This window comes from Thunnus albacares, chromosome 7, assembly GCF_914725855.1.
Source record: "Thunnus albacares chromosome 7, fThuAlb1.1, whole genome shotgun sequence".
In the NCBI taxonomy this organism is placed as follows: Eukaryota; Metazoa; Chordata; class Actinopteri; order Scombriformes; family Scombridae; genus Thunnus; species Thunnus albacares.
In genome coordinates, this window is record NC_058112.1 from 28,243,872 (window position 1) to 28,259,729 (window position 15,858).

A 15,858-nucleotide genomic window follows, 5' to 3' on the forward strand; every position below is an offset into this window, starting at 1 on the left:
ATTTTAATTGCACTTTTAAATAAGATTGATAAATGCTTTTTGTATCATCAATTGTGTTTTTTTTTCTTTTAAATAAATTCAAGAGATGAAGACAGATGTAGTAACCAACATTTCTTTCAATACAACAAAACACAAAGTCATAAAGTGCAAAAAGTGAGTATCTCTTTATTAAGGATAATACAGTAAGAATGCTTCAATTTTAATTCACCTCCTTTCATTCAATATTACAAATGAAATACCTTCAAAAATGCTGCAAGATCCGTGTCAGAAGATTTTTTGGGTAATGCTACCACCTTAAGGCAGCAACATCTCGTTACACATCAGTTTTGTTTGTGTGTTTTATCAGGGCATGTTTAATATGTACATACAATGTGTCTATGTAGGATCAGAAGCTTAATATTAATCTATTATGAAAAAAAGTTTTTTCTCATTTTTTTAGCTACCATATTTTACAACATTTTAATCATTTTTGATTGGATTCATGCTGCTAAGAGACCAAACTGTGTCCGATTAAATTCCTGTTTAATTTAGTGAAGAAAGTCTCTCGCTGCTACACATATTTTGGTGTGTGTGAGCTCAACTGCACGAGAAGGATTACAGTGTCAGATGATAAACAGAGATAAAATCATCTGTAGTTGCAGTGCACAAACACCAAGAAAGCTACAGTGATGTTTCAAAGTGCAATTTGTCAGCATTGGCAACCAAAAATCTCTTTTGGTCAAATAAAATTATATTTTTCTGGTGTATTAAATTAACAGAAATCACACAACTATTTAGTAAATGACTCCTGTATACAATGAAATACGATGAGTTACTGTCTTAAACTTAGAAAAATAGGTTAAATCTAAATTTAATCAACTGCAAAACTGATACACTCACTGAATGTCACAAAAAAAAGCTGAATCTGCATCCCATGTCACCACCAACCACAACTTTAAATAATGAATCAGATTTCAGTAAAAATAGAAATGGATCACTCTATTGAAAATTAAGGGTAGTACATTTTCACATTTCATGTGGATCCAGTCCCCATAAATCACAAACACAGCCACTTTAACTAAAAGTGCAGCCTGTGATTTGTAGTATCTGGAAACCAGGCCAGAAATAAAGAATTACTTCTTTTTTTGTGGGATTAAATTATACACAGTTTAATCCTTCAAGGATTCTGTTGTAACTGAAAAGCTGCCTATCTTAAAGAAATCGCTAATTATAAGCATGACAAAGCAGAGCAAAGACAAGACGGGCTGTTTTGGGAGTGTAAACTACAGTACTACTACAGCAGATCTTAATAATCTTAATGAAATTACAGAGTAAAAAAATACATGAGTAAAAAGATGTGAACAGCATAGATGTAAAATAGTGGTTACTTCAGACAGTGAAGAAGACATCACAGCAAGCCAAGTCATTTAAATTATGTAAAACTAGTTAGTCCAGTACACCCAAAAGACTATTAGTCACTATGTCAGTTTATGAACTGGATCAGTACATCAGTTTATAACAGGCTCACATAACACAGCTCATACGGCATGTCATGTGGGATATAAACATGCAGGGTTACATTAGACTGACTACATAACAGCTATACAGGTGGAAAATATTTTGGCTTCACAGTTTCAGCAGAATCTCCGACAAAGGGGGGTCTGTTTGGTTTGCACTTCTATTTTAAGAACAGTATGAGTCATACATATCAACCCTCTCTTTGTTGCAGCATCTGCCCCATTCATATCAACATGAAAGGCAACTTCAGCTTGGATCAGGATTCCTATTACAAATCCTATACCTGCTTAATCTCAGCCCAGGTCTTCTTCTCCTATGTTGGTTAAATCAACCCAAAGATTACAGTAGGAATTGTACTTTTGGTTATTTTGTGTGTAAAATTAATAGTTTGTGTAGCATAACATATTACAAATACTGAATTTCCACTTAGACGAGATATTATAACACACAGTTCCCATAAAGCACCACATCTACAATACATGGGTTTCAGAGAGAGGGTGGGCAAAGAGCATCCGTGGATTTTTAAGACCAAAAAGAGACGGAGGGGGGTCATTTTCTGATTCTGCACATTTGTATCCTACACGTACATAAGAAGCAGGAAACCACGCTGGTTTCTTCCCCTTTGTTAGCTTTAAAAATATTCTCCTCTGTGAAAGTGACATTTTGTGTTGCGACACGTAAAGTCTACTTGATTTCTCTTGCTGTTGTGTGTTAAGGCCTGTGTGGGTGGCCCGCTTCATCAGCCAGGTTGAGGATGTAGCCAGCTATGTCGTCCTCTGTGGGGAAATCAGACATTACCCACGATTCATTGGCAGCAGTCACTTGCAGACGACATATTGGACAGTTACGGCTCTGTCCGCTCCTGCAGAAACAGATGACAGTGTGTTTATGGTTGTTCATATCATGGATGGCTAAAACTTTAAGATCCCCTCCAGACAAGCTGTAAGATATATAAAAGAAATACCCTGCTTGGAATAATAATATGTGTCCATTTTTTTTTTCCACAAGAAAATCCAATTACATCATTAAAATCCTTGTGTCGCCTACTTCGCTGTAAAGTCTATTCTCAGTGTTTGTGCACTGTAGGCTTCAGGTATTCATATCACAGTCGTGTAAAGGTGCATACTGGACCATGATTAGCCTCCAAACTATTTGTGATGTCACAAATCCTGCTCACAGGCCCGCCGGACTTTCCCCCATGAGCAGATGAATGTGAAAACAGCCTTCTAGTGTCAAACTCAGCACATACATCACTCTGCACAGTGAAGCTCAAACATCTAAGTAACAATAAACAAAAAACTATTTTTAAGTGGAGGGGGGACATTACATTTTACACATTATATGAGTTTTTGAAACAAACTCAAGCTCGCTCCATCATCTCACCATTTATCGATGCACTTCTGACAGAAACTGTGTGCGCAGGGCAGTATCAGGTCAGCCTTTCCGTCCATGCAGATACAACACTCCTCCTCATCAGTCAGCTGCTTCACTCTGAATGGAAACACAAACAGGACTGGGTTAAAGATTAACTTCCTCTATGAAGGAGGAAATAACCATGTTTTTCAAAACGGTGGAATGAGATGCTTGATGTTGCAGGTTTGCTGGCTGAGTATTTGCCTGAGAAAAATATATTTGAAAAGTTATTAAAATGCATGAACTCTTCCTCCTGGATGGCAATCCATTTTGGGGATAAAGAACAGTCATTCTACCGCAAAATAAGTTGCAAAATCCATCATTTAAGCAGCCTGTGACACATTTCACAACCCCTTTTTCTGTCTCCCAGCAGTACAGCCACCTGGGGTGAGGAGAAAAAAAAAACAACTTATTGCTTATTAGTTGCTTATTTACTATTCAAGCAGACACTGAGCAACATTAGCATTCATTTGGAGTTATGTTTGTGTCCACCTGATCAATTTAAATCCAATATTCACTCTCCTTTCATCTCAATTCTGGTCTCTGCCAATTTGTGCTGGAAATATCTGACTCCTTAGCTGATAAATGCTCCATGTTCAGCTAACAGCAGGTTTATCAGACGTTATTTTTTCTGAAAACAGCCGCAGCTGGTAGAATACCAAATTAATGAGCTAAGAGAGACTAAAAAAGCTCTTTTCTTGTCATTTATGTCATGGTTGAATAGACTGGTCATGATATAATGATAAATCCCAACACCAAGATAGTTAAACCCACAAGCCAATGTTAGAAATACAGGTTTCAGACCCCCAAAATGGCTTTTTTTTTTTTTTTTAAAATGTAGTACAAAATGCATTCTACATGTTTTGTGCACACGAAAACTGTCCTTTCATGTGAAAAAGATCAACTGAGGTAAATACTCTACTAGTAATGGAGTCTTTGCATAAGGGGCTATTTCGTATGCACTGACCTGCCCATCCACATGCTGGCCTGACAGGAGTCGGTGGTGGGGAGCTGGGCAGACGGGCCCTCGGTGGCGCCCTCTGCAGACAACACCTCAGCAGCCTGGCTGGTGATGTCACGATACAGCTGGATGAACTGGTACAGGTTCATGATACGCGACGCTTCCACCATACCATTCTCCTTGTTGATCTGTCAGGAAGGAAGGGCAGATACATAACTCATCTGACACACTGATATAGTTTACTAAACGTATGTAGTGGTGACAGAGGTTATGTGGCTCAGGTCTTTTCTGTTTGGCAGCACTTGGAAAACAGATTCTTCATATATGCGATCAATCCATCTGCAATTTCGTCATCCAGCTTTTCCACGCTGTATTTCTGTAATTTTGCAATCTGGTCTATTCTGTACACACAGCATCTGTTGCACGTCTGTCCGTCCTGGAAGAGGAATCCCTCCCCTGTTGCTCTTCCTGAGGTTTCTTCCTTTTTTTTCCCCTGTTAAAGGGTTTTTTGGGAAGTTTTTCCCTCATCCGAATCAAGGATATCTAAGGATAGAGGGTGTTGTATTGCTGTACAGATCGTAAAGCCCCCCGAGACAAATTTATGATGTGTGATATTGGGCTATACGAATAAAACTGACCTGACTATGTATATATGCAGTCGCAATCCTACACTGTGCTAGAGTAGTTGGGTTCAACCGGTGTAGGCTTTTGGCAGCCAATACAGTTCATTTAATTCAAGCTGCTGATAGCCGCTAAATATATTCAAGCCTTTCAAAATTTCATCATGTTTTACTTGTCTGTAATAAAAAAAATGACCATTGTGGGACAGTAAAACATGGTTGGGGTCCCCAGGAAGCCTTGCAGCCATTTTGTGGAAGCTAATGAAGATTCAAATAAAGAATAAATAATAAACAAATGTCTCTCCATGAACAATTCATGCATTTTAAATAGGGATGGAACATTTAACAAAACTCACAGTGCAGTTCATCTCTCAGTTTTGGTTCTGTTTTTTTCATTTACAGCTGGAATGTACATTATGTGTCCAAAGTTAAAGTCCTGTTTTGTTATTTTCTAATAAAAAATGTCATAAATACACGTTGTCAACATGAAATGAAATGCCAAACAATCTCAACAATATGTTCCAGTTAAAATTAAAATACAGAATGACTCAACCACAATGGACTATGGGTGGAATATTGAGAATAGCATGCAATATTTCTACCAATAACTCCTGAAGAAAAATACTGACTCACAATTCCCACATGCAGATGAGAACACGAATTTTGGCAGCCATGTACACCCACATTCCTAAAAGCAAAATCTAACAAGTTTCTTACTGAGTTTTTTTGTATACAAAATGTATTTTACAGATTGTACAAGCGTAGTGGTTGTCCAACAAGAAATGGAGCATTCCATGCAATATAGAGAAGAAATTACAGAAAAAAGAAAATGTCTTCACTGAAACTTATGATAGAATAAACAAAATTGAAAGCAAAATGACTTTTTCTCAGTCAGTTTGCTTCAACCAGCTGATAAAACTTTTCTGTCAATGATGGGGTTAAAGACAGAGTAAAGACAGAAAGAAGAGAAACAAGAAAAACAGGAACAAGCTGTCGCTGCAGACATTGGAAACAGAAATTTAAAGAACAAGTTTTAAACTCATTAAAACTAAGATTAAGACCAATCTTTAATGTGTGAAACAATTTACACAAACTTGTTAGTCAGGTATGGCTGCAGTACGTGTCCTGGTGGGATCAACGGATATAAATATATATATATATATATATATATATATATATATATATATATATATATATACATACATAATTCAAATCAGGGATGAGTCCTTCAAATAACCTGTGCTTACAATGTTTCCCAAATGCCTGAACCACAAAATCATCGGTCCTGAATTCTTGCAGAGAGGTTTATGTGTGCCGTTAAACAAAACAAACAATCCAACATCTGCATCGTATAAGCTTATCTCCAAACTGATTCACTAAAACCATAATAAAAGCATGCACATTTACTTGAGGATGTCCTTTGCATGCTTTCTCCTTCACATAAACACAAAAACTATGTGCAGAAACATGCTTTAAGCCCACATCTGTCTCTATCTATCTCTCTCCCTCTCTCCCTGACAGAAAATCAAAGGTGTGGGCAGATGCTCTTGTTGGCATGTGTATGTGTTAGTGTGTGTGTGTGTGTGTTAGTGTGTGTGTGTGTGTGTGTGTGTGTGTGTAAAAGTGTCTCCAGTCTCACCTTGGTACAGACGATCCTGACAGCCACCTTCCACAAGGCCGTGGCATCGGATCCTGGCTGCACCTCAAACAGCAGGTGCTTCTGCTGTCCAGCAGCTAGCCTGGCCGTCCTGAGAGAAACAGTATGTTCAACTCTCCAAATCATTCTGCATCCTTTTTATTGTTTGTTAAAGTGGTGAACAGTACGGCTTATGCACACAGCAACCAATGCAGATACACAGATGTATACATTCAGCTTAAAGTTATTCCTAATTTTTTAAGGATATTTCTAGGTATGTTGAATAATAATACAGTACGTATGTGTACTATACCAATGATTTTGGACAGTTGCACTGTCATGTAAGTGCTGTACACTCACTCTGAATGTTGTGTTATGAACTGAGCTTTATAGAGTCATCACAGATACATCAATTTTTGGGTCCAGATTGATGATATCTACGTACATTATGCTCTATCATCTGTTTTTCTCATTTCTAAGCAATTTCTCCTATTTTTAGATAAATAACTAATCTAATCACTATTAGAGTTTAATATTGAGACTAACTCATTGCCACCACATTATCCTGCCTCCTAGTTACTTTGTCTAAGAGCTGATATGCAAGTTAAAATTAAATGAGCAGAAGCAGGGGCCTAATGCCTGGGGAGTAAGATGGGCCAAATCCTAGGCAGTGAATAATGCAGCTCTGCAGAGTTTAGCTCTCAGTCGGATAATTCAGTGACGTCCACCTCACAGTTATTTACTTAAAACTGTTTTCTTCCAAATCAAACTCATTCATTCCATTGTCCTTCCCCTATGTTAAAGCAATTGTAAAACAGCTGTAGGTGTGCATGACTGAACATCTGTTATCCATGATAGACAGATATTTGTCCCACTGCACAGCGTGCGACTTACACATCATTAAGTTCGGCCACTCTTGCCAGAAACTCCTCATAGGTTAGGTAGCCGCTGTCTCGTACCAGTCCGGCGTGTTTCACCAACTTCTCAGGCAGACGGGTCATCACCGCCTGACCTGAGATCTGCTGGCCCATCCCGGCAGCAGCACTTACAAAACAGCACAGGCAGAAGACCGCACCTCATTCAGTTCTACCGAGCCTGGTGGCAAATAAACAGGCACAAGTCAGTTTTCATAATTTAGATCGGATTGCTTATTTTTTGACTTACACACTTGTAACGCATCAGCCTTAATTTATATTTAAAGCCTATAAGAGAAGGTTGTTGATTAAACAGAGGCAAGCATGTTGTTTTAAAAATATATAAGGTGTCCACACTGATTGATGATTTGTAACATCAACACTGAAAATGCTAAGTTAAACCATTTTCTGACTTTATTTTGCAGCTAATAAAATAGCAAACAGCAAAGTCAATCTGATAAACTATGACCAGTCATTTATTATTACATTTTCTGCAGCACGCAAAAACTTGCCTTCCATTATACAGACTAATTATGTTGCTTAGAAACTTAATTATACACCACTAAACTATGTGGACTGTTGAACATGTAATTTCAAATGAATGTGCTGCTGTAATAGCCTCCACTCTTCTGAGAATGCTTTTCACCAGATTTTTTTAGAACCTGACTGAAGAGATTTGAGGTCAGGGCACTGTGCAGGCCAACACACAGAAACTAGGAAAACCAAACTGGCCAAAACACCAAACTGGGAAAACTATTTCTTTTATGGACATCACAAGTAAACAATTGTCTAAAATATGTCATTGTATCATATTAAAGTATAGGTTCATTCATAACTTTTCAAGTGTGTCTTAAAACAACAGTCAGGTGTCCATATCAACACAGAGGTTTTCCTCACTGTAATCATTCCTCCTGTTCATACTGGTTATTAAAAGATCCCCTTCAAATGTGCTTCCAATGTTAGTGATGGGGGACAAAATGCATTTTGCGCAAAAACATATTTACAAGTTTACAAGCTTGTATAAGTCTGCAGTTCAGCAGTCTGAGTTAGTCATATCAAGTGGATATCTGTCGCATTTACAGTCTTTTTAGCATCAAATTCCCTCTTTGCGTTTCCCTGTCGAGCTGCAGTGGAAGTATAGTAACAAAAAGAGGAACTTTGGCACTAAAAAGACTGTGACGCTGAAAGATATCAACTTGATTTGACTCATTTGGACGACTTCAAGCTTCATATAAGCTTCAGATAAACTTTTAAATGCATTTTTGCACTGAAGGAGAACTGTGGATTTTGGCTTCCATCACTTACATTGTAAGTGCATTATGAAGGCATCAGTTCATCTGAACCTGCTTGTTTTGAAAGAGCAATCACACTGAATTTAGCATAAGCATTAGTTTAATTGAACCTGTGCTAAACTGAGCAAGTCGAGTCCTAATTAAAGTTAAAGAAAGACTGTTACTCCATGTGAACTACTGTTAACTTAGTCTGCACCAGAAGTGGAAGAAGTATTCAGATGCTTTACTTAAGTAAAAGTACCAATACAGTAATGTAAACATACTCCATTACAAGTAAAAGTCCTGCATGAAAAACCCTACTACAGTAAAAGTAGATAAGTATTATGAGCTTGATGTAGTTAAAGTATTGCAGTAAAAGTAGTGGTTTGGTCCCTCTGACTGATATATTATTATAAATGACATCATTAGATTATTAATACTGAAGCATCAGTGTTAGAGCAGCATGTTACTGTTGTAGCTGCTGGAGGTGGAGCTAGTTTCAACTACTTTATATACAGTTAACTAGTTTAGTCCAGTAGTTCCCAACCTAGGGGTCGGGCCCCTCCAAAGGGTCACCAGATAAATCTGAGGGGTCGTGAGATGATTAATGGGAGAGGAAAGAAGAAAGAAACACAGTTCTGATACAAAAACCTCTTTTCAGTTTGGGGATTTTTTTCTCTATTTTTTGATTTTTGGTGAAATATTGGATCATTTGAACATTTACTGAAACGACACCATGTGAGAAGTTTAGAGGGAAAAATCACTATTTGGTGGAGCTGTTAAGAACTCATAGACATCTGAAATGTGACCCCGACTACACACTGCTTTTTGTAAGACGTCAAAAGCCATAATGGATGGAAACCACTGGTTTCATCTTTAACAAAGTGTTGTATTTTAAAAGCTTGTTATATTATCCATTGTATCAAATCTTCATCTGAAAAGTAACTAATGCTGTCAAATAAATGTAGTGGAGGAGGAAGTACAATATTTCCCTCTGAAATCTAGTGGAGGGGAAGTATAAAGTAGCATCACATGGAAAAACTCAAGTAAAGTACAAGTACGTCAAAATTGCACTTTGGTTACCTTCCAATACTGGTGTGCACACACATCCTGCCACATCAACTAACTACAGTGTCACTTCCTGTAGCTGCTAACTTAACATCTGAACCAGTATTTCTATTAAAATCTGACTAATATGCAGATTTGGTAAAAGCAGAAACTGGACCTCAGCTGTAAATTACTAGTTAGCTTAGCATGAAGTGACGTTAATATCCTCCAGTTAACTAACAGTGCGGACATTGCACTGTCACTGCAGTGAATTCAACCATCATTCTTACTTTAGAAACACACAGTGACTCATTTAAAACATCATGATTTTAGGCATAATTCAGAAATTAACCTCAATATTAACTTGCTCATATTAGCAGCAGTGTTCACTTCTCAACAGCAGTTTGCTAACGAGTAGTTTCACTTTGCACGTAGCTAACTGAGCTAACCATTCAAAAAAACTCTATAAAGATAAGACAAGCTCTGTGAAGATAAGAATAATGAAGACGATTGTCTGTCGTGATATTGAGAGAAAGAAGTGTCTTTACCCAGCTGTCAGCATACTGTACAAGGCAGAAACTGGAGTCAAAACTTCACCGCTGTTTCGTCGTTAGCTTCTGTTTGTGTTGACACAACACGGTCGCTGGCTGATGACGTAAGAGAGAGCCGTCTGTCCAGTATCACACAAACGTCACTCCAACTCTTAATGACTGAGAGTACTAAATGGAAAATTTTGTAAATAAATAAATGAATAAAAATAAGTAAATAAATTAAGAAGACAAAACTAAGCATCTATTTTATGAATGTCAGTACATTTCAGGATTCTGGGAAAAATTGAGGATAATTCTGAGACTCAAACCAACCATTTGACTAAGCTGGAGGCTAAGTATGTAATACTACATCATGAAAACAAAAGCCAGGGAGTTCAACAGACTGTCAGTTTGTTTATTTTACTGGGAAATGTTCTCGCAGTCTTGTTTGAATGGTTGAATTTAGAAAGTATTTTGAGTCTATCCAACTTATAAACAATAGGAAATGAGCTCATACAGTTAGTATGAAGAATTTTTTTTTAAAGAAATCTGATTTTATTGCCTACCTTTTCTTTGAAGTTATTTGTCTATCTATACATTATTATTACATTTACACTTTGTTCTGTTACCATGTTGACTGTATCAACATCCTGAAAGTGAAGTCATCTGCTTTATGTTGTCGTTATTTCATTATGATGCCTAATTGTTTTCTGTTATTGTATTATTGTCACACATGTTGTAAGTGAGGCTTTCTATAAGAGATGTTGGAAAGATTCAAAGTAGACAGTGAATCAATGAATTTTTAAAACACAGGACTGCAGAAATAGATTTGTTTATACGTTAAACATGATAGGATGGATGTGACTTAAGATCATTGAAATGATTGTAGAGTTTCCTCTGTTGTTAAGAAAAGCAACCAGTCAAGACTTTTACAGTATCGGAGTTAATGATTATTCTAATTTGGTACTCAGTCATTTAACAATCACTTAATACCTTAAAATACAAACTGAACAATATTTTATCAAAGTCTTATCAACATACTGTATGACGTACTGTGTGATAACATCACTTAATCTGCAGTATATACACACAATTAGATAAATTCAATATATTTTTATTACTAAGACTAATAAATTCTGTCTGAATGATACTTATCAATACTAAAGCAGTCTTACACAACATCTCTAAGATAAAATATATCATAGATATAAATGTACCCTACAGACTCTTTAAATCATTGCTGTTTTTAAATCTTGTTTTGTGTTTTATTTAATTTCTGACCAATTTTTAGTCTCACTGTCACCATGATGTCAGCACTTTTTACCGGGCACATGCAATATTGCTCTGTTGCTAGTCTTTGTGTACGTCTATGTATTTTGTTTATTTATTTTGTACATCTTTTCTCTTGCTATCGGTTTGTTCTCTAGATGTTTGTCTGATGGTTATTGTGCAGATGGTGTTTGTCATGACTGACATAAGCAGCTCTGTGTGCTCTCATGGTCCAAGACAAATTTCCTTTCAGGGGCAATAAAGGTTATCTTATCAAAAAAATGATATCGCACTATGTTGTATCAAATAGATTCACATTATATGAGGATAGAAACACAAATCAATGCAAAAATAATGGTTTTGCTGTGTGTTTTTTTTTCCCTCAATGCCATGCCCCCTTGCTGACTGCAGAACATATAGTTTACTATCCTTTTCTTAAACTGCAGGGAAAGAATGATGGGAGATTGATTCAGATTACGCTTGGCTGCAGGAGGCTGGGGAGACAGTGGGAGGTAGAGACAAAAGGAGGTAGAGAATATAATGAGTAGAGAAATAGGAAGAGAGAAATTGCTTTGGACTGGAAGGTAGGAGAGCAGAACAGGCCACCTGGGGACAGCTATAAGGAGAGTGATATAAGAGTCAGGAGGACAATATCAGAGTGTAAAAGGAGAGGAAATGTGTGTGAACTGAAATGTGCAGGAAGTGGCTGCAGAAAATAAGATTTAGAAAATTCAGAAAAGCACCAGATCAACAGCTCCAATCATCAGTTTATAATGAAGTGTCACTGTAACCGAGTTAGAGAAGTTGAATGATGGAGGAAAAGTGTATTTGTCACAGAGGAAAAAAACTCATTTTGGGTTTGGCTCTTTCTGTAGCCAAGCCATCTGTTATATACTGGCAACCACAGCACCTGCAGGGGGCTCAAACAAAGAGGAGGCTGCTCACACAGCTGACACCTGTAACACTCTCAGACCTGAAAAGAAGAGAGAGACACAATGAGAGTGATCCGAGTGAGCAGGAAGACTACTCATCCTGCAAATGTCACTGTTTGCTCTTACCAGTTTAGAGAAAGATAGAGAGGAAGACTTTTCATTAAAAGAGAGTTAAGTGAATTTCAGAGTTAATTAAAGTTAAACAGCTTTGACTAAGCTATGACCTGCTGCCATAAAATGTAATAACCAGTCAAAATGATAACACCTGTCTCTTATTGGATTAAAAAATGGTAAATGTAAGTAAATGTAATCAAAGTTAAGGTAAATTAAGTTGAATTGAGCATTTAATTTGTGTAATCAGATGCAATAAGCTGTAGAAATATAGCAGTATGTCTCTCCTAATAGAATATAAACACTATAAACAAGTTAATAAGTAGTAACACCAGATTACATCAGCTTGTGATTCATAAAGGATGCGAAATATGTCAAATTGATGATGCAACAGAAATGTATTCATATTATCTATAATCTATATTTATAGATAACAAAACTTGACTTACAATTATATCACTATTATATTCAATTGTGAAAGTTTTGGAAAGATTTGGAGAATTATTTAGGGGATAATATATACGTAGGTTACTGTATACAGCTAAGACATAGTCGCTTACTTTGATTGTAATTCCTCCTTCCCAAAAGATATGATTAATTTATTTATATTAGGAAAATTGCACAAACATCAATTTTTCAAATCTACCCCAAAGTCTTCTCTTGTTTGAATGATCTTATTACAAAGAGACTCAATTACATGTTAAAAAAAAATGTATTTGTATTTATTTATCATGTTGTTTTTTCAATTTATTTGTAAACATAAAATTAATGATGAACGCTGAATTCCATTTTGCTTTGGTTTCAGGGGCCTTCTGCATGCTGGCTCACTGTCACACTGTCGTTAGTGTTATTAGTATCACCTGTGCTTTTTCTGCTATGACAAGTCAAAATGCCTGCTGTGAAAAGGGTCTCACAGTCACATTTACAAGTGCTTTACAAACCTTATATGAAATAATATTTGGCAGGTATTGTTATCGAGTGATTTTATAAATTATAACAATTTATGTGAGGTTTTGTCACACTTTCAGTCCAATAATTGGGACTTTTAATATGTAATTGTTACAGACAACTCCCTCAGTTCAATCGCTGTAAAACACAAGACTACCTCTGTGTCAGCTTTTGTAATTACCATCAGAGGGCAGCAAAGGACATCAAACAAAATTCAACTCAGAGCCCACAGAATATTAATACTGTATTTAAAAAAAAACCCCCAAAAAACCAAAAACCTCATTGTGTTGTGCATATGTATTCTAATACATAGAAAAGGAGCTTGCTCTGCTATAAGTTTGTAAAATGGATGTTAAGAATGTTAACAAGATGGAGCACCTTTGTCATTACATTAAAACAGTCAGCTGTTTGGTCATGTGCAGAAAGTTCCCTTAATAGAGTAAAGATCTTAGCAGGAAGCTTATTTCTGATGCAGGTTGATTTTCCTCCGTAACTCTTGAAGGAATCAAGTAATAATTGCAAAGATATTGGTATTAGATTGTGGTTTTGCAGCGGAAATAAGTCTAATTTCACAGTTAGATGATTTTTTTAAGAACTTGATTCAAGAAATGCATGACTCATTATTATAGGATATTAATGGACCTGATTTTTTTTATTTTTTTTTTAGCAATTTCTCACCCTTTCTGATGGGAGATGGAACTTTTATGTCCTTGCACTCATTATCAGGTTTTTTCTGATAGCTCCACTTCTGCCACTTACAAGTCCTGACAACATAACAGTTCAAGTCAGTTTAACTATCTATTAAATCCGTTCCATCCTTGATTTTTACCTCACATAGAAATGTTCAAATTTTCAATTTATAGTTCTGTAGAGAATCCACCCTAATTCATTTCCAGCCTTAAAACACTGTAACAAAAGGCAGTTATCCATTAATTGACCAGGGTGCATGACTTCTTAGAAAAGTTTGCCTGATAATCAGATTATAGCCTCTTTTTTTTAAATTACATTATTCCATTTTGATCACTGCACAAAAATATGTGGGCAGTGATTCAAGAGGTCCTGAACCAGGCTATAAAAATGTCTGTCTGAACTAATAAAACAGCACATTTACAAGATTCAAGCTCATTCTGTTGAAGCTTAGATTTTGTGGTATTATACTTTTGGAGCTATGACAAAAGAAAACAAGATACCAGACAAGTAGGAAGAAATTTTATATACACAGATTTTCAGTTTAGGAAAATGAACATAAGTATAAAGTCTCCATACTGTACAGATCGATCAATTTTAATACATCACATTGAAAACATACAATTAATCTCTGAACCCAAGAAAATATGGATTGTTTTGAACTCCCCAGCAGTAGTCCAAAATGAGCTCATAGCAAACGCATCCAAAATTAATGCTGTACATACAGATGATACATTTAAAAAGATCCTCTGTTACTTCTTTAACTGACTAACCGGCTGTGTGGTCCATAAACTAATAGTTCTTATGATGAGCCATTCTTTCTGACTGGCAGTAATAACAATTCGTACACACTCGATGTCAAAGCCGATCTTGTGGTCCACGCTGGTAACCTCAATGTTTCCGCCTTTGAATTCTCCCAATGTGATGTACGATGTACACTGCCTTCCCTGTTTAGTTTCCACAGACTTCTGTCCGACTTCCAGAGCTCCGTGGTGAAGAATGTCATTCTGCCGATCATCAGTACCCGTCACAATTTTAATTCTGCTGATTTTAGTTGATTTATTGAAGATTATGACAAAGAAGTCTCCAGTGCACGGCGGCTTCCCCCAGAAGTATTCATCAACAATACTACTGTAAGCCTTGGTGGCGTCATAGTTTTCAAAGACGTTGATGTTTGTGTAAAGGCTGGCAGGAGGGTTGTCAGGAATGTCTATGGAGTCTTCCTCGAAGTCGTCGTCCTTCAGCTTGTTCTCTGCTCCTTTGTAAGAGGAGTAGTAGCCCATGTGCTGGAACAGCGAGGGCTTGAAGCGGATCACGTCCTTCTGGGCCAGCAGACCCCTGAAGTGGATGAGGAGCCAGTCGCAGGGCATTTCCTGGTAGAACATGAGGAGGAAATGAGCCAGACGTGGCAGGTCTCTGGAGTGGTACAGCTTCCCGATGTAGCCCAGCTTGGAGAACTCCAGCATCACCCAGTAGGAACCTTCTCGGGAGGTGATCACCTTCTTCAGCGCCGTCAGGAAGTTCCTGGAGCAGCGGACGTCGTCTTCTAGCATCATGTAGAAGTGAGAGAGGTTTGTGCAGAAGTTGAGGAGGAAAGCGTAGTCTACGTTCTGCTTAGAGCGGAAACGGACTCTGTCCTCTGGATCATTGTAGTTCCTTTTCAACCCATCCAGAGATGGATAGTATTCCTCCGGAGCCTGGATCACCAGGAGGCGTCCAGCTATGATGTGGTGGGCAAACTTCCTGGTGATTTCTTGCACCAGGTTCTCACACCAGACCAGGTCAAAGTCTGCCAGATGGACCACAACCACAATCTCTTTCAGTTCGTCGTAACTGGACTGATCAAAGATGGATTTGATCGTCTCCAGAAGGTAGGTCCCCTTTTTCCTCTTGACAGATGACAGTCCAATGGTGAGATACTCTGTGAAAACAAATCACTTGAGTCACCTCAGTGTGGAACAATCCTAAAATATTTCCTGAGGCAAGCAGTAAGATATATTCAGACCTCAAAAACTAATATCA

General features: G+C 37.2%; 2 protein-coding genes across 8 annotated transcripts in view; both read right to left on the bottom strand.

Annotated features, from left to right (window-relative positions):
- Positions 1-140: 140 nt before the first annotated feature.
- rnf141 (ring finger protein 141) lies at positions 141-10,028 on the bottom strand. Its single transcript, XM_044357243.1, has 6 exons — positions 9,908-10,028; positions 7,022-7,222; positions 6,131-6,239; positions 3,878-4,059; positions 2,881-2,988; positions 141-2,359 (listed from the first exon to the last, which is right to left on the bottom strand). Exons 2-6 carry the CDS (start codon positions 7,156-7,158, stop codon positions 2,209-2,211), a joined length of 687 nt encoding a protein of 228 aa, XP_044213178.1. The 5' UTR covers positions 7,159-7,222; positions 9,908-10,028; the 3' UTR covers positions 141-2,208.
- Positions 10,029-14,336: 4,308 nt separating this feature from the next.
- The window catches only part of LOC122986515 (alpha-1,3-mannosyl-glycoprotein 4-beta-N-acetylglucosaminyltransferase C-like), a 65,319-nt gene continuing 63,797 nt past the window's right edge, over positions 14,337-15,858 (bottom strand). For all 7 annotated transcript variants that reach the window (XM_044357824.1, XM_044357825.1, XM_044357828.1 and 4 more), the window contains one exon: positions 14,337-15,757. In XM_044357824.1, the coding sequence (XP_044213759.1) occupies positions 14,589-15,757 (1,169 nt within the window). In that variant the 3' untranslated portion in view covers positions 14,337-14,588. The remainder of the gene's footprint in view (positions 15,758-15,858) is intronic.